Below are 26,377 nucleotides of genomic sequence, written 5' to 3' on the forward strand. Positions count from 1 at the left end.
AACAGCTAGTTGGAAATGAAGTAAAGCTATCAAAAGAAAAATATAAACTACTTACCAAAACATTTAGTTTTTGTCACTTTTTCTAACACAGAAATGGCAATCTAAAATTTAGGGTACTTTCTTAAAATTTGAATTTACAGTTGTTCTGATTGAACGTAACAGTCTTTGCAGGAATGTGCAAGTAATCGAATGCAACACATTGAACACGCATTACATCGTAATTTCTGATCCGATAACCTTATAAAGCAATAAATTGTTCTCCCTGTCAAATGACTCGTTGTGGTAGAAATAGGTATACGACAAGTATTATTCGAAGTGAACAAAATACAAAAAGTAATAATAATAGAATATTAACTGTATATAATTGTTAGAAAAAGTCATGAAGTGAAATGTGCAAAAACGATAAGATGATAAGCGCATTTTCCATGCAAATGTTCTTCAATGGTCATTTGACCGGTTGTGGTATGTTTATTGTTAAATATACTTACTATAACGCAATTCCTTCCAAAAAGTAGGATATATCATGGCATGTGCCCATACGGTCAATACACAAAGTAGAACCCGAAGTCCATTAAGGTAGTCTAAAGATGTTTTCTTGACGTTCTCCGCAAATAACTCTTTCGTATTAGTATAAAGCGAAAAACCTTTCAGAACTTGCCGGGTTAAACCTGACAAAGACGAAATATTCGTTCGTTAAAATGTATAGCTTAATGTAATGTAGATAACTATATGTACAATGCAACAACAAAATAAAATTAAAAAAAAACAAAAAAAACGGACCTCTTAACAACTTTGATCTAATGATCGGATTTTCGCTTTCTAGGATTCAATTTTAATGGCTCCAGAACAGTGTTTCCCAAACTTATGACTTTTGTGTACCCTTTCTAAATTTTTCATAAAGCTGTGTGTACCACTAATAAAAATATGAATGTATTTTTTACTATAAAAAATTGCACAAAAGTTAAAAATCACACCTGGCTGTTGATATAACTAATAACTGTTAACTCTGCAAAGAATAGCCAATAGAAAAGTACGTTATCGTAAATATTAATGGCTAACTTTATTTTTAAATAAAATTTTTTGAAATTTTCGTTTGTTGCAAGATATTTCGCATAAGAACGCGTACCCCAGCTAAACTGTTCCCGTACCCCTGGGGGTACGCGTACCACACTTTGGGAAACACTGCTCTAGAGGATGATCTCAAAAAAGCCAATTAATAAGTGCAGATGATATTTTAAGCTACGATAAGCACAAATAGGCACATACAATAGGCACAAAAACGTACTTTCGCTGAAGAAGCCTACACGTTTTTCGACTGATTTGGATTTCTAACCGCCAAAACATAGGGGGTAGCCGCAATCTGGGAAATAGGGCCCCAATAGTTTTGTCAGGAGAGCGCTCCAAAGTTTGGGCTCCGTAATGTTAATTTTACTTTTTGCGTACTTAACTTTATCCCGAGAACTGTTTAACCGAATTGAAACATTTTTGCACACAATTATAAAATTCATTTGTCCAAAGATAATCATTAAGCAAAAAATAGTTTTTAGTAAATGTTGATTATGTCTTATAATTATATTTAATAACTAGGAGGCTTCGCCCCCTGCTCGCTGGCGCTCTCCAACCCCCGGAACTGCTTTCGCAGTTCATTTCGGATTGCTGCGCAATCCAATGCTATCGCTTCGCTCGCTTGGGTACGTTCTTAACGTCTAGCTTTTGAATACTGAAGTTCCGAAAACTTTTCACTGTAGAAAATTCTAAACCTGTACATTTCAATATTAATTTGAAGTTGCAAACAGTTCACATATTTTACTTAATCACACTATTCTAAATTTCAGTTGTTGAGAAAAGTAATTGTTGATGAAGCCCATCATTTTGTGTTTTTATCTGTGTTCAGAAGCAGAACAACTATAAGTTTTTTATTTTATACAGGACTGGCGATACAACACTTATAGAATTGAAGGATTTGTTGCGTCAAGAGCTCAGGTATCATAATTTTGATCTAGTTGCGCTTCTATGTCATTTTGATTTATGTTGATAACTTTCAAAAAATTCTATGGTTGGCAACAGCATTTTTATTTTTTAAATTGTTTATTTTTATTTCTTTTAGAATTCGTTATTTTTTAAGCGAAATGTTTTTTAACCTAACAGAATTCTTTGGCGACTGAGATATGAAGAAAATAAAGTAAATATTTAAGTGTTGTGAAAAGAATCTTATTTAGTTGTACAAAGTACTTCAGCCAAAATTTGGGAGTCACGTAAGAGAATTATATATATTAGATCAGAAACACATCATTAAAAGGCAGAATGCTTTGGTGTTTTCAAAACTTAAACAAAACAAAGCAAATGTTGCCACCGGCGGAAAAGAAATACAGCCAAAATGTGGGAGCCACGTAAGAGATGATGAGACATATAATAGATTGTCTAAGAATTTGGAACTGTAAAGTATGCAGTTTTTTGCATCGATTTAAAGAGCATTATTTCACAATGAAAATTACCAAATTTGAACAAAATTGGTCAAATAGTTCCTGACAAATCGAATTTTAAACATCTCACTTTTTTATTTCATAAAAATTAAATTTTCAGAAACTTTTGAACCCATTTTGCTCAAATTTAGCATTTTACCACGCAAAATGATATTCCTTAAAATGAAATTCAAATTCCTTATTGCCTATTCAAAAATATTTATTAAATAGAATAATAATTATTATTAAATAAATAGTATTATTAAATAAAATGATAAATTTTCTTTGCAATTCTAATTTTCTTTGCATGGAATTATTATTGGATAAGCGAATTTTATAACTGTGATCAAGTATTTTTCAATTCACCTAAAATGTTCTAGAGATATATAAGGGTCCAAACTATGGAGCACTCTCTTGACCTAAATATTGAGACTATATATCTCAGACTGCGGCTACCTCTTATAATTTGAGGGTTGACCCCGTTAAAATATATCTATGACAATCAACAATCGTTCAAAAACAGCTGAAAAAAATTATCAGCATTTGAAGAAAAAAAATTTGACGTAAAGCAATTACTTGCTATTGGCTTTGATGGTAAAGCTATAAATACAGTTTGAAACTTCAACCATGGTTCAAAGGGTTCTTATGTCCCCTCCATTTCAATGAGCCTCTTTTTAGACATATTTTTTTTAACCATTAGATGTTCTAAAAAAGTGGCACGATAAAATTCTGACTTTGCGAATGGTGAGATTCGACTGGATGAATGTTTAGTTAAGCACCGACCGGACTGTGTAGTAGTCAGGGTCTTGACCTCTCACCAGAAAAGTCCTGAGTTCGAATCCCGGACAAGGCATTGGATATTCCTCATTCTCTGTCCTCACAGTGGGAGCAACGTTGGCTACCTAATATGGGGCCCCTGAAAGAGTGGCCAACAAATCTGCCCTACTGATATCTTTATATGATATAACGAGTGTCACTCGATTGGGCATTGGAAAAAATATTTAGTTATCTAATGTTAAAATCAACTTAAACAGCTTAAAATATAAAAAAAAGTTCTTTTAAAATTTTTTTGGCCTTTTATTCCTATTCGCTTTTTTCGAATTGAACATTTTTTTTACTTATTTATCATCAAAAAATCCGTTTGCAGTTTTTACTATCAGATTCTTAAATTCTTACATATTTTCTAGTAGGCCACGAATTGTGAATATCCGTGGTTATAAACTTTTAATAAAATACACAAAAGTAATAACTTACTTTCCGGATATTTCAGCTTATTTTCCTTCCCTTTTCTGTCCTTTAAATCCAGTATTGTACCACTTGCGCAAACAAGTAACAAAACAACTAGAAAAATCCTGAAAATGTTTTTATTTTTTTGTTTAATTTAATTAAACGAAAACAAATTATTTCGATAACAAAAGATGCGGCTGTTAATTTCCTGAATCGGTCTAATAAATCCTTAAAATATTATGTGAATTGCATGACTATTTAAGATGCTTGAAAACAATCTCCATCTGAGGAGAGTCGCTTCTTTAATCGGCTGTAAAATTTTTCAGAGACAGCTTTAAAACTACTTTCTAAATATCGTTAAATTTTGCCCTACATAGTAAAGTTTCTTTTGAAAAACTCGATGTCTGGGAATCATCTCGTATTTTTTTAAAAAATATACAAAAATTTAATAATTGATATTTCCACTCTTTCCCAATCTTCGGAATCCACTCTTCCCACCCTTTCCACTCTTAGTATTGATCCCACTCTTTCCCAATGATTGGAAATATTTTCAAATTTAATTTTTTTTTGCAAACAACGGACCCCCTAACATCTTTTTCTTATCTCTCTTATTTTATTTTTCTGTTCTAGCATGTTTCTCTGTCCTCGTTCGCGATACCCATTTACACGGGTTTTTCTCTTTCTACTGTTATTTGATGTTTTGACTTCGAGGAAAATTCTTGCCGAAGAACCGAAACTATAGCATGCCTATTTCTGTAGTTTTATTTATTCTTCATTCACGTTGTTTCTTGCCTTAGTTCCTGGTGTCTTTAACATTCCTAAACCTTGTTCCCTTAGTAAATTTACATTTCAGTGTCGTAAATATATATATATATATATATATATATATATATATATATATATATATATATATATATATATATATATATATATATATATATATATATATATATATATATATATATATATATATATATATATATATATATATATATATATATATATATATATATATATATATATATATATATATATATATATATTCATAGATATATTAAAGTTAATATAGAAAGGAAGAAGAGAAAAGTTCTTAAAAAATATTTTTTAAATTATTTTCGAAACTATTGCAATTTAAATGGTTTCCGGGATGTCAAGCTCCCTTCTGCATCAGCGTTTCAGTAGCGACGAAGGTACAGTCCGCAAAAAAAAAAAACGAATCACCCTGAATAATTTTCGTTCTAATGATCGGATTTTCACGAACTAAGTGTCAATCTTAATGGTTCCTGGGGGTGACCTCAAATATGTTAATTAATTAGTGCTAACTATTAATTAAGTTACGAAATCAGACACAAAAATGTACTTTCTCTGAATAAACATATATTTTTTTTTACATATTTGGAATCTAGACCCTTGAATTAGTGGGGGTAGACAAAATTTTAAAAAAATTGGGTGGTAAATTGGGCCGCAATAAAGGTTTATATATTTGGCGATAGTCCAAAAAACCGCCAAAAAAAGTCGCCTGCGCAAATAAATATTTTAAGATAACCCATTGACTAATTCAAAAGAGGAGTGCTTAATTTTACTAGGTTGCTACGCAACCAAACTCTGATAGTAAAAAAATTGAAATAATGTTCAGTGATTGCTCGGAGGGGCTTAATTTATTGTTAATAGAAAATATCTCGAAGTTTCCAGGCCATAAGCAATTTTTTTAGGGGATTTCTGTCCAAAAAGCAAAAAAAATATTATTTTAATCTCCTTTGAAAAGTAAATTTGAATCGATTTATAAATTATTTATGATAGTTTTTAGAATTTAAATACATGAACTTTTTATCTGATATTATTTAGATTACACTGTTTTTACTATATTTATTCGAGGATTTTATACTAAAATAAAATGAGCATAACTTATTATAGCTATATACAAAATTTTAGGGATAATCATTTTTACAGTTTTAATCGAGTCTTCTAGGCAAGAAAGTTTGAAGAAAAAAAAAGTGCTTGAAAAATAAAATGTAGATTGTATAATAATTCTAATGCACATTCACAAGGCTTTCTATAATTTACGATATTTCTTTTTTCTATAACTCAAGGAATTGCTGAATGTTTAGTGGCATTTTAAAAAGATTGAAATATGTTATGTTTAAGAATAAGATATTGAAATAATATGTTGCAAATTGTAGGATTCATTGCTTAAAAAATAGCTTCATTCTACTAGATATTTAGGTTACATCGTTTTCTTTGGATAAAGATGATTAGCAAATAGCATCCTCATGTTTCGATACATTCTGAAACTTATACGTTCGCAAATTCACCATAAAATGTCGCACAGCATATTCTTCAATTACAATAAGCTACATTTACCACCAAATACTGCTACTATGGTTATTTTTGCTTTCTTATATATATCTGATGATCTCTTTTTAAACAGAGCTCGTAAGATCCTTAAGATACTGAAATGGGGGCACAAAAACTTAAGAGATAAAATATTTAATTTCATTAACTCAAAATATCTGGTTTCAAAATGTTAATTTTTAAGTTAAATATAACTTTTACAATATTGATGTTCTTACATTTTTAAAGATCATATGAATCCTGATAAAATATTAAAATGCATATGTTTACTTTAACTAGTGTAAAATCCTTATCAAAATAATGATCAAGACCCAAATGTAAAACAGTATAATTGACGATAAAAACTCAACTGGCTTCAAAACATATGAAGAGGGAAGTAAAAGTCGACATGTTTCGAGTTCTCAAATATAATCGCCCATTCTCAGGACTTGTCAGGCTTGGATAACTTGTGACTTTTATTATTGGACGCTCAAAACATGTCTATTTTTATTATCATCTATTATTTTTTTAAATCAATGAAGTTTTTATATTTTCGATTCAGTTTCTTGGGATTATCCATTTAGTTACACAACATATTAAATTATTTCACTCGATATTAAAATAAGTTTTACATATGTTATAGGCACAGGTTCTTAGATTGAAAAAATAATAATTCACTACTTTGTAAAAAAATTAATGCAGTAAAAGAAAATTTTTTTTTTGCTGCAAGCCTTAACATTTTAGTTTAAGGTCATAAAAAAATTCCGTTTACAATTGAAATTTCAAAAGTCGAATGTGAAAATGGAATGTCCCCTAGTACCAGGAATCGAAATTAAATAGTAACAAGGACAACTTTTTTAAACAAGTTAGCGTTTCCGTCCTACTAGAAGTTGTTTGAAAAGGTATTTTTTATATATCGATTCCAAAGTTTATTCTACATATATTTCAGGGTATACTTTCGGAGTATTTCGATCGAGTTATTTTTACACCCTTATTTGCTTAAAATTATTAAATAATTTACTTAAAATAAATTATTCAAGCTACATGATTTAATGCATTTATAGTATAATAATAAACGGAGCTTCCAACGCATATCCTTAACCTTAATACCGCTATTGTTAAATAAATGGAATAAGCTTAGATAAATAATAAAAGTTAATTTTTCCCTCGTGTAATTTTCAAGGAATAATATGTTTCGATCAAACAGATTTCATTCTGGAAATAGCGAAATTATTGAGTAGGTTCCTTCTTAGCAATATCATTCTTATCCTCTTTTGACGAAATATAGGAAAAATTAGTTTTCACAGTTTCTGTAAAAAGTATGTTAGCCTACTTGCCACGTTTTTTTAAAAAATTTTTTTTTATTAAAATAAGGTCGGAAATTGTGTATTGTGTGCACAGCTTCGGAATCCTTACAAATTTCAATTTTTAGTATTTCCTGATTAACAAAATAAGGCGTTTTCCTGATAACAAATTATACTACAATAATATCTTGGAAATCATGCTAAAGTAAAAAATTAAACAAAATAGTTTAGTATATTATAAGAAAAAAAATCTACTTGGTATCATAAAGAGTAAAAGATATAATGAAATAATTAGTGAATCACACGTGGTCAGATAATTAAAAATTTAATTTCACAACTAAGATAGTAGGACGACATTTAAGATACTGAGATATTTTAAGACACTAAAGAAATTGGCTACGTATTCCACAGCTTTTTATGTTCGGTATCTTTATCCTCTTTGTAGTGACTTATAAAACATCAACACTATTTTAGATAATCTAAATTGAAGTCACAAGAAACAAAAAAAAAAAAGACAATCAATAATTTATATTCTTTTTTCAAAAAAATAGTATGCTAAGTAAATAATCAGCTGTTTTGCATTAAATAATTTTAAACAGCTGAATGTTTTTAATTTCTTAACAAGGTTTTATTCTTAGCTAGCAGACAATAATTCTTTAAAAAAAACTTGACTATAATTTGAAAAGGAAACCTAAATTAAAGAAAATCTAAATTAAAGTTCTAAAAAAATTATTAGTATATTAATGAAGAAATAATAAACGTAAAATGGAAAAGAATAAGAATTTTAAAATGTTAAAATTTTATTAAATAGTTGGTAAAATAGTTCTGCGATACACTTCCGGAAATTTCTTTTAAGATTAGGATGATATAGGGTTAACCAACAAATGAAGGAGCATTTCATAGATATTTCTTAGAAATAAGATTTTAAACGTTTTAATTTAGATTGATTGGTAAGAGTAGCTTACTACCTAACAATAGGAAGTCCTTTAACAATGCATTTAGTTATCTGGTCTTTGAGTCTTCTCTGGAAAAAGTTTTGAATTTGTTAGTATCTGTTCAACGCCTTGTTTCTTTGACAAAATTATAAGGTCAGTGCTTGTTGTTATCCGTTTAAACTACAATTAATTGCATATAATAATGCTTTTTCTTTTCATTGTGAAAAAAGAATTCAAAATATGGTCATTGAAGTTACGTTTTATTTATTTTAAGCATCATAACATAAGCAAGTACTGAGATTAGCGGGTGTTTATTAACTGGATTACAGAACGATGAAAAACCAATGTATAAACAAGTGTTCCTTTACTGGGATTTTTTCAAGTTAATGAAAATAAAAGAAAAATTTTAATTTTCTTGTACCTTTTGTCATATTATAAATCAAAATTATGTTTAAAAAAAAAAAAAAAAAACTTCTAACCAGTGAAGGAACAGGCATGTTCCTTCACTGAGAATAGATTTCCCAGTGAATGAATAGTATGTGTGAAATATGATTTTACTTGGATAATTAGTAGTTCAGCGACATAGAGGACTCCTAAAATTCAGTTAAATGTTGTATGAATAGTTCCTAAAACTATTTCATTTAAATATGCAAATTTAATTGCTAAATTTATTTAAAGAATTATAATAATAATTAATTTATTATTTATCTTTATAAATGTAGTGATTAGTTATTACATCATACCTTAGACTCCTTAATAACCTATGTTTATTAACTAAATATAACAACTAAATATAATAATAAAAGCTTGAATGGAATCTTTGCAGGATTTTGTGCCAATAATTAGCTAAATTATTATCCTATTGCCGTCTTTAATGTCCTAACGGGAACTGGCAGGAAAAATCCATTTAAAGACAATTATCTAGGTGAAAAATGGGTGAAGTTTTTTTAAGGTGACATCCACCGATAATTCAGTGCAATGCGAAGATAATTTCAAAAGGCAAAACTTCCCTTAGAGAATAATATTCGAAATACTGGTTTTAAGAACTTCAGAGAATCTTTAGGAGGGAAGTAGCCCTGGCATCCTTTTATAAAGTGATTGCTTAAAAATTATAAGGATTTATATTCTAAAGTACCTAGGAAAGAAAAAGTACCTCCCTTGGTAGTTTTTCCTTACAGAAGAATTCGTAGAGATATTACAGAATCAGTCCCTGCTACATATTTCATTGGAAAAAGCTATTCATGAAATGAAACGATGACCGCAGCAACATTTTACAAATATATTGCAAATGTTTCTACCCATGGCTAATTAAAAATGCAATCAAATTCCTAATTTTGCTTCTTCTGGATAGGTATAAATCTCGTATCAATTTGAAACTGAGCAAGTTTTGTTCCTCAAAACAAATTTTCTGGTTTAGTTTTCTACGTAATTCTTGGAAATCTCGTTAGATCTTGAAAACAAAAGAATTGTAAAACAATATGTCTAGAAAATTTTACATCCATTTTTAAATAAGATTTGAGGCATCAACTGATGAAGTTAAAATGCTTTTATGAAATGCGATATTTTTTCATTCGATGTAGAAAACGTTGACTGTAACAAATGCATGCAAAACAGACACCAAGAATTAATGAGCAAGACAACTTATCAACAAAACACATGCTTCGAGAGTAACGATGCGCTATTTCTTCAGAAGCTTGAGAAGGAAATCTCACAAGTTATGTTGCAGATTTTTAAAGGAACATTGACAGAAAAGTTTAATCTCCCAAATATCCAATAGCCTGCGCTTTTCTCAATATTGAAGAATTTATTTCAAAAAGAACAATTGTATAATCAAATTTTGGCTCTGAAGCTGAGACAACTAACATTAATAATGAAAGTATCTTGAAAACCGATTTTGAGATAAGTCCTCTTGAGGCATTGTTAGTTGCAAAAACGATTGGTTTCATAAGTAACTACTAGATATAAGTCAATGAGAGGTGGGTTTTACTCAAACTTCGAAACTCCTTTTTCTCATTTATTATCCAGTGAGGAATTCTGGAAATGGAACTGGAAAATCAAACGAAATTTCGAAGATACATTTACATTGGCCAAAAATTTGGAAAAAAGAGGAAGGTTAAATCAAAAGAAAAGAAATAAATTACTCATGACGAAGAGAAAAAAAATACTTAAAAAGATTTTAAAAAAAGCTTAAAAAATATGAGGAAAAGATTAAACAAAAAAATGATCGAATTATAATAATAATAAAAACATCATCAGATTACACAATGATAAACATTCACAATTTAGAAAGGACTATTAAACTGTGAGAAAAAAATGAAAAACATTTTTTAAAATTATGTATTCAAACATATTTTACTTTCCATTCCATGACTGAAAAAAAAGTAAAATTTTCCACATTAACTATGGTTATATGTCGTAATTCCAAGAAAAATCTTGTTTTTAGACATTTGTGTGGCCTATGGATTCCTAACGAGCATCAAACATTATCAAAATTAAGTGTTCATTCTCTGGAAAATTTAGTGTTTATTCAGTGGTTAGAGCTGTTCCTTCACTTGGTCATCTTACTACTTATTATTTAAACCACCAAAAGCTTAAAACAATATTATGTAAGTTATCTAACTTTTTTTACATAATTTGCATTTAATAACAAATATGTCGAAACCATCATTTAGCTAAAATTACAAATTTTGAAATTTTTATGAATTTTTTTAAAGGCAAGCTAAGCTTAAGCGTTCCTTCATTGTTTAGTTTACCCTATAAGATGTTGAGAAATTTGCGATGTTGTGAGAGATGTTTAAAAATGTTGACTACGTATTTTTATTAATATTTATAAAATATATATTCAAGAAATTGATAAATATATTATTCCAAATCTATGCATACGTATGTGTATTATTGAAATTGTATCAGTTATTGAAAAACAAAATAAAAAAAATAAAAAATAATCACATTAAATAAGCACAATCTGGTGTATTCTATCAGAAGCACGCTTTTTTAAAACTAGACATTTGTTGAATAAAGTGTTTTTTATTCAAAATTCTTTACTAAATTGCAAATAAATTATTAAATGACTAAAAAAGAAACATCGTATTTTATAGTGTGAAAGATATAAAAATAAAAAGATTAGCAAACGATTATTAGCGAAAAAAATATGAATGAAATTTTACACTACGCGCGCGAAGTCAAGTTCCTCCCAAGTTTATCACATTTTAATATTAATCGCCCCAATTAGTTATTTCTTTATTGTCGCCAAATTATTTTTTTAAAAATAATTAATTTTAATTTTTCTCAGCTTCTAATAAATAAAAACAGTTGAAACTTTAGATTTTTCAATTTAAAAATATGTAGATTAATATGGTATAAAAAAATTCATACCTTATAATTCAATATTTTTTCATCCTCATTTTAATTAAATAATAAAAAATAATAAATAATTATTAAAAATTATTTTTTGCATGAAATTATCTTTGGGTAAATGAGTTTTATGAGTGGGTGCAATTTTTTTTGAATTGCTTCATTAGTTTTGAAAATATGACTGAAAACGCAAAAAGCGAAATTAACATTAAGGGGTACGAACTTTGAATCGCTCTCCTGACCAAACTATGGGGACCACATTTCCCAGATTGCGGCTACCCCCTATATTTTGAAGATAAGAAATCCAAATATGTAAAAAAAAGGCATGTTTATTCAGAGAAAGTACGTTTTTGTGTCTGATTTCGTAACTTAATTAATAGTTAGCACTAATTAATTAGCATATTTGAGGTCACCCCCAGGAACCATTAAGTTCACATCCTGTCCTTTTATCTATTTTTGGTTCAAGTATGCATTATTTAAACGTAAGAAATTTTTCCTTTGGCTCTTTGTGGAAATTCGCGACCTATTTAATAAACCAATTACAATTACTAAGATTTCCCTTATTCCCCTAAAATGAGATAATTTACTGATTTTCCTTGCAAGATTTCACCTAACTTCTATGGAGCAATACGACGATTTTGTGTCACTCTCTTTCGTTCATCATCACATAATGATTAAATTAAATTAATTTGCTTTTTTTAAAGTCCTGAACCAGTTTGTGTTGCTCATACGACTGCCACAATTATATATACACATATGTTTCTAATGTGTATGAGTTTCTGCCTTCATTTTTGACGAAGGTTAAAAAAATATATATTAAGAGAGGTATTCATGAAACACTCTGTATATTATATTTAAAGAATCTAATATATCATCAGAAGACGTTCATATTACAAACTTCAAATTATTACATTCGATTTTGATCTATATATTCTACTTACATAGAAAGTATTGCTGAAACAGGGAATCTTAGAGGTTCCTCTACCTGACAGTCCGTGAGAGTAACATCTAAATTCAACGGTTCTGAAACTGAGAAAAGAAACTGCATGAAAATCAATTTAGTTATTAGGCCAGAGTCGGAAGTATTTGCTTAATCTGCACTTGTGTGCAGAAATTAAGAGAATTGAGCAGACTTGTTCGATTATCTCTAGAACTACTGGACTGATTTTAATGAAATGTGATATGTACATACATTGATACAATGCAAAAAAAATTAAACATTCAACAATTGTAATACACAAGCATGATCGTGCGTAACACTAGTTGGAATCGCAAAGTATGAAACAGCGGATGCTGAATAAACGAAAATAAAAAAATGGTTACAGGTCTTGCAGTGTGATTTCATACTTGAAGAAAAGAAGATTATAATTTCCTCTGGCGATTGTCCTGAATTGTCCTGTGGCGATTTCTTACCTTCCGACTCCAACGAGTGTTTCGCAAGATCAAGCGTGTGCATTACAATTGGTGAATGGTTACTTGTTTTGTATTGTATCAATGTATGTACATATCACATTTCATTAAAATCTTTCCAGTAGTTCTAGAGATAATCGAACAAGTCTGCTTAATTCTCTTAATTTCCTACACCAGTGTATATCAGTAACTGATATTTTTAAAGGTAGAAAAAACTCAAAATATTTCATATTCAGTCTGTATTCTATTTCATCTACAGCGTAGAACCATGCGTCATATTTTGTTTACGTGTAGTCAAAATAATGCTGAGTTGTAATAACGATTACAAGTTATTTATTACTGTAGTTTATAATTGTATTTACTATTACATTTGTAATCAAAATCGTGATATGCTGTATTCATGATTACCAGTAATTGATTACTGTAATAATTAGTTTCGTCCAACTTTGGTTTTAATATTGTATTTATGTTTCAACGGTATTATGCATTCAGCTTCATTATGCGTTATCGTAACCAAATAGTATTGTAAGCTGAGTTAGAAAATAAAACGCCAAACGAAATATATTTTGAATTGATATCAAGTCTATTTTATTTTATTGCTGGTAAAGCAGATGATTCAAAACATCAAATTTATCTAACTGTAGTGATTTTAAATCTCAACATAAAATAAGAGGTTGAAAAGCTGGATACCTGCATTTTTTGAATAAAAATAGATCAATCTGCTTCTTTCGTAATGTATAGTGAGGAAAAGTCTAAAAATATGTCACAATTTTCATGGGAGGTTTATGCATATAAAGTTATAAGTAAAATATTAAACACTTGAAAAAATTATAACTGGTTTGAAATTTCAAAAAGGTGGGGGATAATGTTTGTGTTACAGTGAAATGACAGAAATGGGTGGTTGTTGACTTCCACCGGTGAATGTTGACAATCACAGAATAATTGTCAACATTCAAGAATGATGGAATACATACTAGGTCTAGTTAAGTGCCACTGCCCTATATACATTTGCACGGTATGCCCTACATCCATCAGTGTTTTTTAAGATCAAGTGCCACTTCCCGGTATGCATTTAAACGGTACTCCGAACACTGATGTTTCTCCTAATCTATCCTCAGCAGATATTAAAGTACCGATTAAATATAATAATATCAACGAATAAATAACTATTAAATCGGATATAACAAATAGTATTTAGAACATTCACCAAAGTGACTATGTGATTGTTGATGGTGAAAGTCGACATTCTCTTGATTTTGGTCATCCACGGTAACATATACATATTCAAAGATTTAATTTGTGAATAAACAATATCTTACGAGTACTGATCGCTTTGTTTAGGTCTTCAACGGTGCATGACGATGGCATGCAAATTCCGCCATAGAAACCAAATCTTAGAGGTAAGTCGTTTTCAATATCGTATCTAATCTACAAAAAAAATTACAACTACATATACAATATTTTTTTAAAAAGTAAGAATGCATTTAAATTATTTATTTTAGTACCAAAAATAAAAATCGTTGTTTTAGAAATTTTATAGGTTTTAGAGGTTAATTGCTTCAAAGAAATCACATGCTATATCTCACAATGACTATTTTTACAGATTGAAATCTGATAGTTACATTTAGTTTAAATACATGAAGGTAGTTTCAGATTATATATTAAATTCTCATACAACTGTGCCAGTTTAATTTAGAACACATCTTTTTCTTTATAATTTCCATGCGCAGACTCTATTATAAATCTTCTTACTATGAGACAGCTACAGCAGCTTAATTTTGAACGAAACCTTCTCTTAATCATTGTAGTTTTCAACAAGCACTATGACCCTAACAGCAAAATAACTTTGACCCTCATTGGATCAATATTCATGAATTTTGTCTCAACAAAGGTTCTAAAGACCGTTATTTTCCGATATTGGCGCATATATAGAACTGTCCAATATTTTACTGTCACTTTACAGTCAATATCGGCCTTATATAGAATTTTCAAACTGACCCGATATTTTATATCCAATATTCAGACTCTATAGGGCAATATTAACCCTATATAGGCCAATATTAAAAAATCTAGACAACCCAATATTGGTTCATTGGTGCATGTTCATATAGGACCCATATTGAACCAATTTTGAGCCAAATTGGGGCCAAGGTTTAATTGTTGCTAGGAGAGTTTTTATAATTGACTTTCTTTCAGTGATGAGATTCAAATTGTTTAGGAATCGGTAAGCTTTAAAGTTATTCAGTAATCACTTGAAAAACTTGACTGCATGCATTTTTTTTTATTAACCCTATTGGTACAAAGTCAATAAATAACAAGTTAAAGGATATTTTAGGCATTCCAGAGTGGCCAACTACATATTTTATGAAGTGTTAGACTCTTAAAATATGAAGCTTTCTGAACTTTTGGTAATTTTGCCAGTAGTTTAACCCTTTCTAAAGTCGTGGTTAGTATACTAGGCGACATGACTTTTTACTTCAATACTAATGTAAGACTCGTTAATTCAATGTCGCGACTAAATCGATAACAAAAATCAATTTATAACTCCTTATTCTTTATTTCTTACCACAAAAAATGTTTCAGTTTACATGGTTATACTAAGTCTCTTTGGTACTTCGCTTTCGCCAAATTATTATCAAATTTAATATTGATTTTTTGAGGTTGGCTTTATTTTTGGCTATGATATCTTTCGATAAATCGCCAATCATCGATCTCTTTCCATGTCACTAACTGCCCTTTGGAAACAATTCATTTACTTTCAATTTCTAATCATTGGCGATTGGACTGTAGGCCTTTGTGGCCATATTCTATTTAATATTTACTTAATAAATCAATTTTTCCTAAACGATTTTATTCATTTTTCTAGGATAAATATCACTATATCATATCCAAATTAAGATATCCGAAGCGACCAAAAATATGCTTAATACTTTCAATGATGCTACCTAAACTAACCACTAAATTGAACTAATCACCACCAAGTTGGTAGAAGCTTTTGTGTCTTTTGTTTGGTTTTATATTAACTATGGCACTTATAAAGCATTTGTTTTCGTTTTAAAAAAAAAAAAAAAAAACAGTAAATAATAACTGGCGTTTTGCTTAATGAAATAGTCAAGTCGAAAATAAATTTCGAAATAAATAAACAAAAACTCACCCAGTCAGGAGGTACACCGAATGCTTGATCATAGCTCTTTTCAAATAGAGGGTTATGGTTCGGTGTTTGGAAGAGAGGATGACGCAAATGCATCATACAATACTTGCCTGTAAATAATCCAGCCCCATCGTTTGAAATTGCCTTTATTTTGATGCAGTCTTCTAGAGATCCATAGTCGATCATTGTTTGACCGAAGAAACTGCTGGGAAGTTTTCCTGATGCATCCAACACTACAAAATAAATGTATGCAAAAATACAGCATGTTTCATAATAACCTGCCTTATTATATAAGGTGTGGTTATTAATATCCAGGTGCTGATTCCGGAAAACAAGAGATGGTTAAAATAGAAATGCTACCTCTTATTCTTCTGAATCGATGCGCTCGATACTTGAAGCCTACGTTATATATTTTTAAGTAATCTCTTGAACTGAGGCTTCCTTCGAAAAAATAGAATTTTTTTTAATTCTTCCAATGAGGCGAACCGGATTCGAATCCCAGTCGATACGAATTTCGCATCCGGCTTGCACCGACCACAAGACTCACGAGAAATATCTTCAGTGGTAGACGGATCATGGTTTAGAGTCCCCGTGGCGTCAGGCTAACCGCGTGATGTTCTCGTGGTCTTCCTCTCCATGTAACGCAAATGCGGGTAAGCTCCATCAAAAAGTCCTCCACGCAGTCAAATTTCTCCCAATACTCGATCCAGTAGTTCCCTTGTTTTCGGGATTGGATTCAGGTTTACAAGGTTTCGGAGTTGAACATTAGTAGTCGTAAGCCCAAAATTGGGTCAGCTATCAAAGACGGTTATAAAATAAAATAAACGGTATTTGAGCTGTGATAGCTATTTGGATAGAGTGTTCACCTTCTGTTGAGGTGAATCGGGTTCGAATCCCAGCGAGGGCTGGTCGAGCACTTTACTGCAGAACAGTTCAACGAGGACCGATACCGCGCACCCTCGACTCCTACGCGGCTGATGAAGGTCACCCATCCGTTTACTGACAGCAACCAGTGATGCTTGACTGCTGTGTTCTACTGGGAACCGTGTCATTACGATCAAGTCCACTGCGATACTTTTATTTCTAAAACCTACAAATTTGCTAAGGAACTTGAAAACGGTATAATTGAAGAACATTCTAAAACAGAACTTAAATTCTAGAAATCTTTAAAACCTAGTTCAGAAGTGTGCAGTAGCATGCGGAGTAAATATAGAAAAATTCCAATTGGTTACGTAATTCGGAAGACAGTTTCCATAGCCTATTTAGATGAGTCTTGGAAATTAATAGCCGCACTTCATATACTTTTATTATCCATTTTTAAAAACATTATGCTCATTAGAAGTTAGTAGAAAAGGGCCTCAAATAATTTTTAGCAGGCCTATAAAAAGTGTCATGATATTAGTTCACCAAAATTGATTATTAGAATGTCACTATTATTATTAATAATTTTTGAGAATTACAGTTATAACTGTGGAAAATCCTAATCCCGAAATTTTTTATAGTGAAAGCTTATGCCAATTCAATTTACCAGTTAAAGTCTGTATTTAGCTAGAAAACTAATAAATATATATATGTAAAATAAAAATTAATCTTATATATATATATATATATATATATATATATATATATATATATATATATATATATATATATATATATATATATATATATATTTATATATATGGATCATAAGCATAGAAAAACCACAAGGATCTAATTTTTCATCTCTTTAGTGAACTTATTTTTACACTATTATGAAGAAAAAAATTATGCTGTTAGGATTAAATTTGTTATTAGATTTATTGATGACGATTTTCAGATTTGAAAAAATATTTTTAATTTTCGAGATTATACAATTTTATTAAATAATATTTACGCCGAGGAGTTAATCTTGATTCGTAATCATGATGATAATATCTTCGATTTTTTGAATTTGGGTTTTGAAAAAGAAGAAAATATCAACTTTGTTGATTTATATGATAATTAATTAGTTTTTATTTTATTATGAATAAACGAATTATTTGGAATTCTAATGTTTCTAAAAACAAGTATTTAAAAAAACCATTTTTAATGAAATGAATGGAAATTAACGAATATCTAGTTGCGTTTATTTATCCTTGAAATAAATATCTTTAAAACAAATTAAAATCAAACTCATTGATTATATGCTTTGTTAACTTATCTAGTAAATATTATTACCTTACACACATCCATTTTTGGGCTAATTCTTTTTAACTAACAAATCAAATGTGCTTTAGTATTGCAGTAAGAACGCTCCATAAAACGAAATCCCCCCTCTATTTACACTTTTAACTCCATTTGTGCTTATTTTTTCATATTTTGTTATCTGGCAATTACGAAAATGTTTTAAATCATTCTTGAAGTATACCGGTAGATGTAAGTTTATTTGACTTCGCTACTGGCCTTATAGATTTCGTTTTGTAATTTGTTCTGTTTTCTCTTTACATTTCATTTTCTTTTCTTTTTTTTTTTTTTGCTCATATATTTTTTACGTAATGTGTTATATTTTGTTTCTATTTTTTGAATGCTCCTCACACTATTGTTATGATATATTTTGCTTTGTCTATATTGATACAATATTAGAAAGCACTCCTTTTTTGCTGATAAAATCTACTGAGCTAATGAAGAGATTATCTTGAATTTTTTTTGTTTTTTGGCTTTTTAATATATTTTTTTAAAAATATTTTTTGAAAGTGTTTTATTTTTTAAAATTTTTCTTCTTTTCTTTTCATTAATCTTTATTTTTTATGATACTATTGTAATTTCGCAACCTGAGTCGTACAAAATTGTGCAGTAATATTTGCGGGGTTGGTGAGCGTTTTGAAGTCGGGGGCGAAGATTACTTCTAAAATTTATTTCCTTTGTTACGATTGTAGTTTTTAATTAATAGACGTCAATATTATGTATTTACTTTTTAAATGGCTCTAAATTAAAAATTTCATTAAAAAAACAATAATCCTTAAAAAATTATAATTATTTAAAAAAATATAATAACATGAAATGTTTTTCAACACTATTTAAGAAAAAGCTCTGCATTAAATCGAAGTAAAAATATACACTTACTTTCTAGGGCCCATGGCTTTAAATTTATAACCTCCTTAAAATACATAATTATCCCATCCTTACATTGATTACTTATGTTAATGTTTAAAAAGTTGCTGAATAACTGAGAATTAAACGGTGCTTCATTAAAATCATTTTCTGGAAACACATCTATGGTAAGATATTCAGTTCTATTACAAATATTTTTCGTTCCAATTTCACTAAATAATGTACATCTATTGGCGAGATTATGACCAATAGTATTTTGATTAAAACTGAATAAAATAAGCACAAAAGTTAACCATTTCAGGCTTTTACAGTTGGGGAATGGCGTATTCATTGCACACATACAATTTCTTGACACTCTTGAGAAAATTCCTTATTTGTTTGTTGCATAAAGGATGCATGAGGATATATACGCTTCATGGCAATTTTGGTGATTTTGATGACTTTTTTTTTTCTTTCTTCCTTAATGAAAGGCAGTCGATATAATTTCAAACTTTTCCTTATTTCTAATTTCTGTTTCTTATTTGTTACTTCTCACTGATGTAAGTTGATAAGCAATTAATATAAAAAATTGTTTCAATGTCAATTCCTACTTTGGTAAATAAAGAATTATTTTTCACTTTTTATTAAATAATTAAAATTTTTTCTCCCATATAAAACTAAAATAAATTAGTTAAACTTAATTAATATTTGAAAAACCTTTGTTAACATCAAGTGTCATCCACTACAAGTTAAAAAAATTTATTTATTTGAAGTATTTATTTATTTAAAGATTGAAAATTTGAACAAGATATATATATATATATATATATATATATATATATATATATATATATATATATATATATATATATATATATATATATATATATATATATATATATTTATAATATACAGTGTGGTGGCCAAAAGTGTGGACATTTTTTGAAAGTTTCATGTTTTTCAACTTTGTGTGCTTGTAGAATATATTAATTTTCGCTTAAATACAAAGGTTTATATATTAAATTGAAGGTAATTTAATGTAGAATTTAATAATAAATACAGTTTTACAGTATCTGTATTACAAAAAAGTTATGTAACCACTAGTAAGATAGACACTTAGATTTGCATTTTCGTAAAGTGATACTTACACAATCTATACTTAGTAGGATAACCCTTATTTTTTAAGACAGCTTCACAGCGTCTTTTCATCGAGTGAACGAGTGTTTGGAGTTCATCTTTCGTAATCACATGGTGCCAAGAATCAATTATAACTTCAATAAGTTGTCTTTTATTGGATGGACGTTTTTTTCGTACAAGAATTTTCCATCACCGCCACACATTTTTAATTGGATTGAGATCAGGACTGTTTCCTAGCCATGGTAATATATCCATGCCTTTATTTTGAAACCGTGCTTTGCATACTTTTGCTGTGTGGCATGTAGCTGAATCCTGCTGAAAAATAAATGGCGCGTTGTTGGGGAAGAGATCCCTGATGGAAGGTATCAATTTTGGTGTCAGGACAGTTTCGATGTATTTTTTGGCATTCAGGAAGCCAAATCAGGCCAAAAAAAAGTGCACAAGTGCTACTATCGATAGATAAATGAAACGGCTATGCCTTCAAGGTAGAAATATTTCATCAGATGCCATTAGATGTGAAATGAATGCACCGGGTATTGCAGTAAGTTCAAGAACAATAAGAAGAATGTTATCAGGATTTGAACTACAAGCTAGAATTCCAAGGAAAAAAACATATTTAATTCAAAAGCAACGCGAGAAACGAGTTAAGAGGGCAAAAGAACACATTAAATGGTCGGAAAATCAATGGTAGCAAGTAATCTGGAGTGATGAGAGTAAAATATCGCTCTTTGGTAGTGATGGTAGAAAATAAGTGAGACGTAGAGCAGGTGAAGCACTTCATCTTGATTGCATTGAAGCAACTACAAAAAATCCAACAAATGTTAAGATTTGGGCATATATGTCTGCAGATGCAGTGGGCCGAATTCAAGTGATTGATGGCATCCTGAATGCCAAAAAATACATCGAAACTGCCCTGAAACCAAAATTGATACCTTCCATCAGGGACCTCTTCCCCAACAACGCACCATTTATTTTTCAGCAGTATTCAGCTCCATGCCACACAGCAAAAGTATGCAAAGCATGGTTTCAAAATAAAGGCATAGATATATTACCATGGCCAGGAAACAGCCCTAATCTCAATCCAATTGAAAATTTGTGGCGACGCTTGAAAATTCTTGTACGAAAAAAACGTCCAATCAATAAAAGACAACTTATTGAAGCTATAATTGATTCTTGGCACCATGTGATTACGAAAGATGAACTCCAAACGCTCGTTCACTCGATGAAAAGACGGTGTGCAACTGTCTTAAGGGGACAGTGAAGTAAAATTCTTTCAAAAATTTGATTTTTTCAATTTGACATCATCTATTAGCCTATACTTTTCTGATTAAGAAAATATATAGGTTTACTAATTTTCATAAATTTAAAGTGCTTTAAAAGCAATAAAACAAAAGTAAACAAAAGTGCCATGCCCACATTTCAAAGTTTCGTTTTCTGTTTACTTTAGAATTCGACTGTTTTTTATGCTTTTTTACATTCTGCCTTGTTCTGTTCGTTACTTGGATTACCTGGGGGATGGTGATTGCAAGGCCTATGATCAAGTGGTAGCAGAAAAAGTATATGGTGATGTGCATATCGATAAACTTGAATGCATAGGACATGTGCAAAAGAGGATGGGCGCAAGGCTGCGTAAATTGCGAGATTCCTTAAAAAAGCAAAAGTTGTCAGATGGGAAAGGGATTTCTGGCCGCCGTGGTCGTCTGACAGATAAGGAAATTAACCTTATTCAGTCATACTATGGCCTTGCTACCAGGAGGAATGTGAATAAGCCTGTGTCAGATATGTCGCAAGCTGTATGGGCAATTTATTTTCATAAATTGTCCACAGATGAAAACCCGCAACATGGTCTGTGCCCAAATGATCCCGATACATGGTGCAAATTCAATAAAACAAAGCACACTAATGAACCATATACACACAAAAATTCTTTGCCTGAAGCCGTATTATTGGCTATCAAACCTGTTTTTAGGGCACTGAGTGACCCTAAGCTTCTCGTGAAATGCACTCATGGAAAAAACACAGAATCCTAATGAGTCATTCAACAGCTGTGTATGGGATCGACTTCCAAAAACATCCTTTCACGGATTAAAAACCCTTAATATTGGGGTAATGGATTCTGTAATTTGTTTCAATGAAGGGGCTCAAAAGAGAATGGATGTTATGAATCATTTAGGCATTGATCCTGGTTATTTTATGCTAAAGTCTATGAAAGCGATCGACGTACAGAGAGTAAACGAGGCCAATTTGGCCACAAAATTAGCTTCCAAAGAGGCTAAAAAGGCTAAACAATTAAAAAAAAGGAAATGTGAGGCTGAAGAAAGTCGAGATAAAACAAGTTATGGTGCTGGAGAGTTTTAAATTTATGAATTATTTTTAACTATATGTTTTTTTACCTTTAAATCTGTTTTTCTCAAAACATTATTTTTTGTTACTTAGGTACATATATCTCTTGTTCTATACAATTTAAAAAGATAAAACTTGGTAGGCTTATACATCATTGATTGTTTTATACAGTAAACCTCAAATTTAGTTAAAAATTTAAACATTTTGAAATCTGGAGTAAAATTTAATTGCCGAAAATCAGCAAAAATTGGTATTTTGAAACAGTGAATTTTTTATTCTGCAAAAAATTTTGCATTTTAGTCTAATTTTAGGTATACTGTATACTCTAGGCCAGCGTTTTCCAAACTGGGAGGCGCGCCTCCCTAGGGAGGCGTGGACTAGTCTAAAGGGAGCCGCGATAATTAGTCACAGTGAACAATTTTCCAAATTACTGCTAAAGTTTTCTATGTAAAAAATGAGAGAATAAATGAAAAAATATCATCGTGCTTTATCGCGCATAGTTCACCTAAACATTCCGTAACTTGCATCCATATACCTAGACGTCCTAGATCCCGGCAAATCTTTTGAACCAAGGCCGTCGTTAATTTGGCGACACTAGCTCCACTCGACCGACCCAACTTAACAATAGCCAGATGCGCGAGCACTAACGCCACTGGATGCCACACATTCAGAGAAGATCGACGCACGTTTAGCGCACCAATTTCTTTCGTGTCACAGCTAATATTTAATTGGTTCAGCAGTGTTAGGTTGTGTTTCTATTGTTATTGACGTGATTGCCCACTGATCATAATAGAAAGTAATTTAATAGTTTTATTTTTTTAGAATAATATAATATTATTCCTAATATTTCCAGACAAATGGATAAGTTTTTGATAGGACATAAGCGAAAAGCCACTAATAATGAAGATTCTGATGTTGGCACAAGTAGTGAGAATACAAGGCCCAGGGTACAGGAAGGAAGAACTCCCAAGACAAGGAAATACGACTAATCCTATTTATCGTTCGGATTTACTAATATTATTAACGATAATGTGGAAAAAACCAATGTGTTTGTTGTGTTCAAAAGTTTTGACTGCTGATAGTATGAGATCCGCCAAATTGAAACGGCATCTTGAAACTATTCATTCTGAATACGTAGGTAAGCCCCAAGAATTTTTTCAAAGAAAATTGCATGAATTATCTAAAAACAAGCAAAATTTCAAAAAAAAATGTTATATTCCATCAAATACATTACTAGCATCATACCTAGTGTCGTACAGAATCGCGCAATGTAAAAAAACCCACACAATAGCAGAAACCTTAGTTTTGCCAGCAGCTATTGATATGGTCAAAACAATGTTTGGCCAATCTTATGCGAATCAGCTGCGACAAATACCGCTTGCTGATAATACAATTGGCAGAAGAATTGATGACATATCTGAAGAAATTTGTGACCAATTAGTTTCTCGAATGCGTACTTCAAAATTTGCCATACAAGTAGATGAAGCTACTGCTGTAGCTAAAGACGCACATTTAATTGCATATGTTCGATATGTTGACGATACTAATATAATTGAAGATATCTTATTTTGCAAACCAATTCCTGACAGAGCCACATCCAATCAAATTTTCAAAATAATAGACAGATTTTTTTCATGAGAACGACATAATGTGGAATAATTGCATTGGGCTCTGTACTGACTGTGCACAATCAATGGCGGGACACAAAACTGGTCTTCAAGCACTAGTTAAAATGAAAACACCTGAGGTTCTCTGGACGCACTGCATGCTGCACATAGCAACTCTCGTATCAAAAACTATAAGCGAGGAGCTTAACAATGCTTTTGCAAAAGTAACGAAAGTTATAAATTACATGAAAAACAGTCCACTAAAAGCAAGGTTGTTCGCAAAACTGTATGAAGATATGCGTGCTAATTACACGTCACTTCTGTATTATTGTGAAGTGCGCTCGCTATCTCGTGCAAAAGTGATTCAAAGGGAACTCAAAGAAGAAATTGCTATGTTTCTCGAGGAAAATCATAATGAAGACGGCAGTTGTTTAGAGATGATAATTTTATCCTTAAACTTACATATTTGGTTGACAGTTTTGAAAAATTGAGTGTTCTTAATAAATCAATGCAAGGACCGCAAATGCATTTGCTTAAACAGAAAGACAAAGTGAAGGCATTTATTAAAAAGTGGAGCTGTGGAAATCAAATTTGCAAAAAAATAAGATTGGCATGTTTCCACGTTTAAATTTATGCCCCCGAGATAACATAGAAGCAAACAAAAATCTCTTTGCGGAACACTTGAATGGCTTGTTGCTTCAATTTTCGAATTATTTTGGTGATCTTGATTTTACAAAGTTTGCGTGGATACAGAATCCATTTATCGACAAAGAAGATGATGAATTTGGATTGACAAGTATTGAAAAAGAAAAATTGATTGAATTATCTTGTGATACTACATTAAAACATAAATTTCAGACTGTATCTCTGGTTCAATTCTGGTTGAATCTTCATACAGAATATAACACTTTGTCAAACTAAGCTTTGAAAGTACTGCTGCCGTTCGCAACATCATATTTATGCGAAACGGGATTTTCTGTCTTGGCTGCAATGAAATCCAAATATCAAGCTCGTTTAGTTGTAGAAAAAGAGCTACGAGTAGCTATATCGTCACAAACACCAAGATTTGATAAACTTTGTGCTAATAGACAAGCACATCCATCTCATTAAAAACAATAATAAAATATCGTTTTCCATTAGTTTGTATGAATAAATTTTATAAGACTAAAAATGTTTGTGTTTTTATTTTATGAAATCTTCAGGGGGGGGGGCGCCAAATGATTAAATATTTTTAAGGGAGGCGCAGTAACATAAAGTTTGGAAACTACTGCTCTAGGCTATATATTGTGTGTATAATTTTTTTCAGACAATTATATTGAGTAGTTGTAGTTTTATATGTACCTTACTGATGACATAATTTGAAAATTTAACAAAAAATTTGCCTATAAATTGTATGAATAAAAGTTATTGTCTAACTTAATTTGTATATATTACTGCAGAAATACATTAAAAAAAACCTAACAAATAAATATTAAAAAATTTAGAAACCTATCATTAAAATTAAATTTTTTGTAGCAGTTATTGCAAAAGTCACTTCACGCCGCATTTTCGTTCAGCGAGATGTTCAATGTCCCCTTAAAAAATAAGGGTTATCCTACTAAGTATTGATTGTGTAAGTATCACTTTAAAAAAATGCAAATCTGAGATAGATCTGACTATTAGTTGCATAACTTGTTTTGTAATACAGATATTGTAATACTGTATTTATTATTAAATTCTACATTAAATTACCTTCAACTTGATATATAAACGTTTGCATTTAAGTGAAAATTAATATATTCTACAAACACACAAAGTTGAAAAACATGAAACTTTCAAAAAATGTCCACACTTTTGGCCACCACACTGTATATTATAAATATATATATATATATATATATATATATATATATATATATATATATATATATATATATATATATATATATATATATATATATATATATTGTTGTTGATGTTGTTTCTAATGTCACTTGCCACACGGGTAAGCCTACTTGGTGAAATCGAGCAAATTTAAGGCAGAGTGTACGTTTCTTGTTTTTCAGTGGCGCCATCTATGGACAAG

The 26,377-nt window shown here is 30.3% G+C and overlaps 1 protein-coding gene and 1 long non-coding RNA gene across 2 annotated transcripts in view; one reads left to right on the forward strand and one right to left on the reverse strand.

Annotated features, from left to right (window-relative positions):
- Positions 1 to 19,672, reverse strand: part of LOC147807388 (nose resistant to fluoxetine protein 6-like) — an 83,048-nt gene extending 63,376 nt beyond the window's left edge. The window contains exons 1-6 of the mRNA XM_087168481.1: positions 19,259 to 19,672; positions 16,178 to 16,407; positions 14,343 to 14,451; positions 12,555 to 12,642; positions 3,717 to 3,814; positions 489 to 668 (exon numbers count right to left, since the gene is read on the reverse strand). Of these exons, the coding sequence (XP_087024607.1) occupies positions 489 to 668; positions 3,717 to 3,814; positions 12,555 to 12,642; positions 14,343 to 14,451; positions 16,178 to 16,407; positions 19,259 to 19,586 (1,033 nt within the window). The 5' untranslated portion in view covers positions 19,587 to 19,672. The remainder of the gene's footprint in view (positions 1 to 488; positions 669 to 3,716; positions 3,815 to 12,554; positions 12,643 to 14,342; positions 14,452 to 16,177; positions 16,408 to 19,258) is intronic.
- Positions 1 to 26,377, forward strand: part of LOC147807386 (uncharacterized) — a 153,413-nt gene that overhangs the window by 68,207 nt on the left and 58,829 nt on the right. The gene's annotated exons all lie outside the window — the stretch shown is intronic.

Source organism: Parasteatoda tepidariorum, chromosome 7 (genome assembly GCF_982258835.1).
Source record: "Parasteatoda tepidariorum strain Cologne lab strain chromosome 7, Ptep-v5.0, whole genome shotgun sequence".
In the NCBI taxonomy this organism is placed as follows: domain Eukaryota; kingdom Metazoa; phylum Arthropoda; class Arachnida; order Araneae; family Theridiidae; genus Parasteatoda; species Parasteatoda tepidariorum.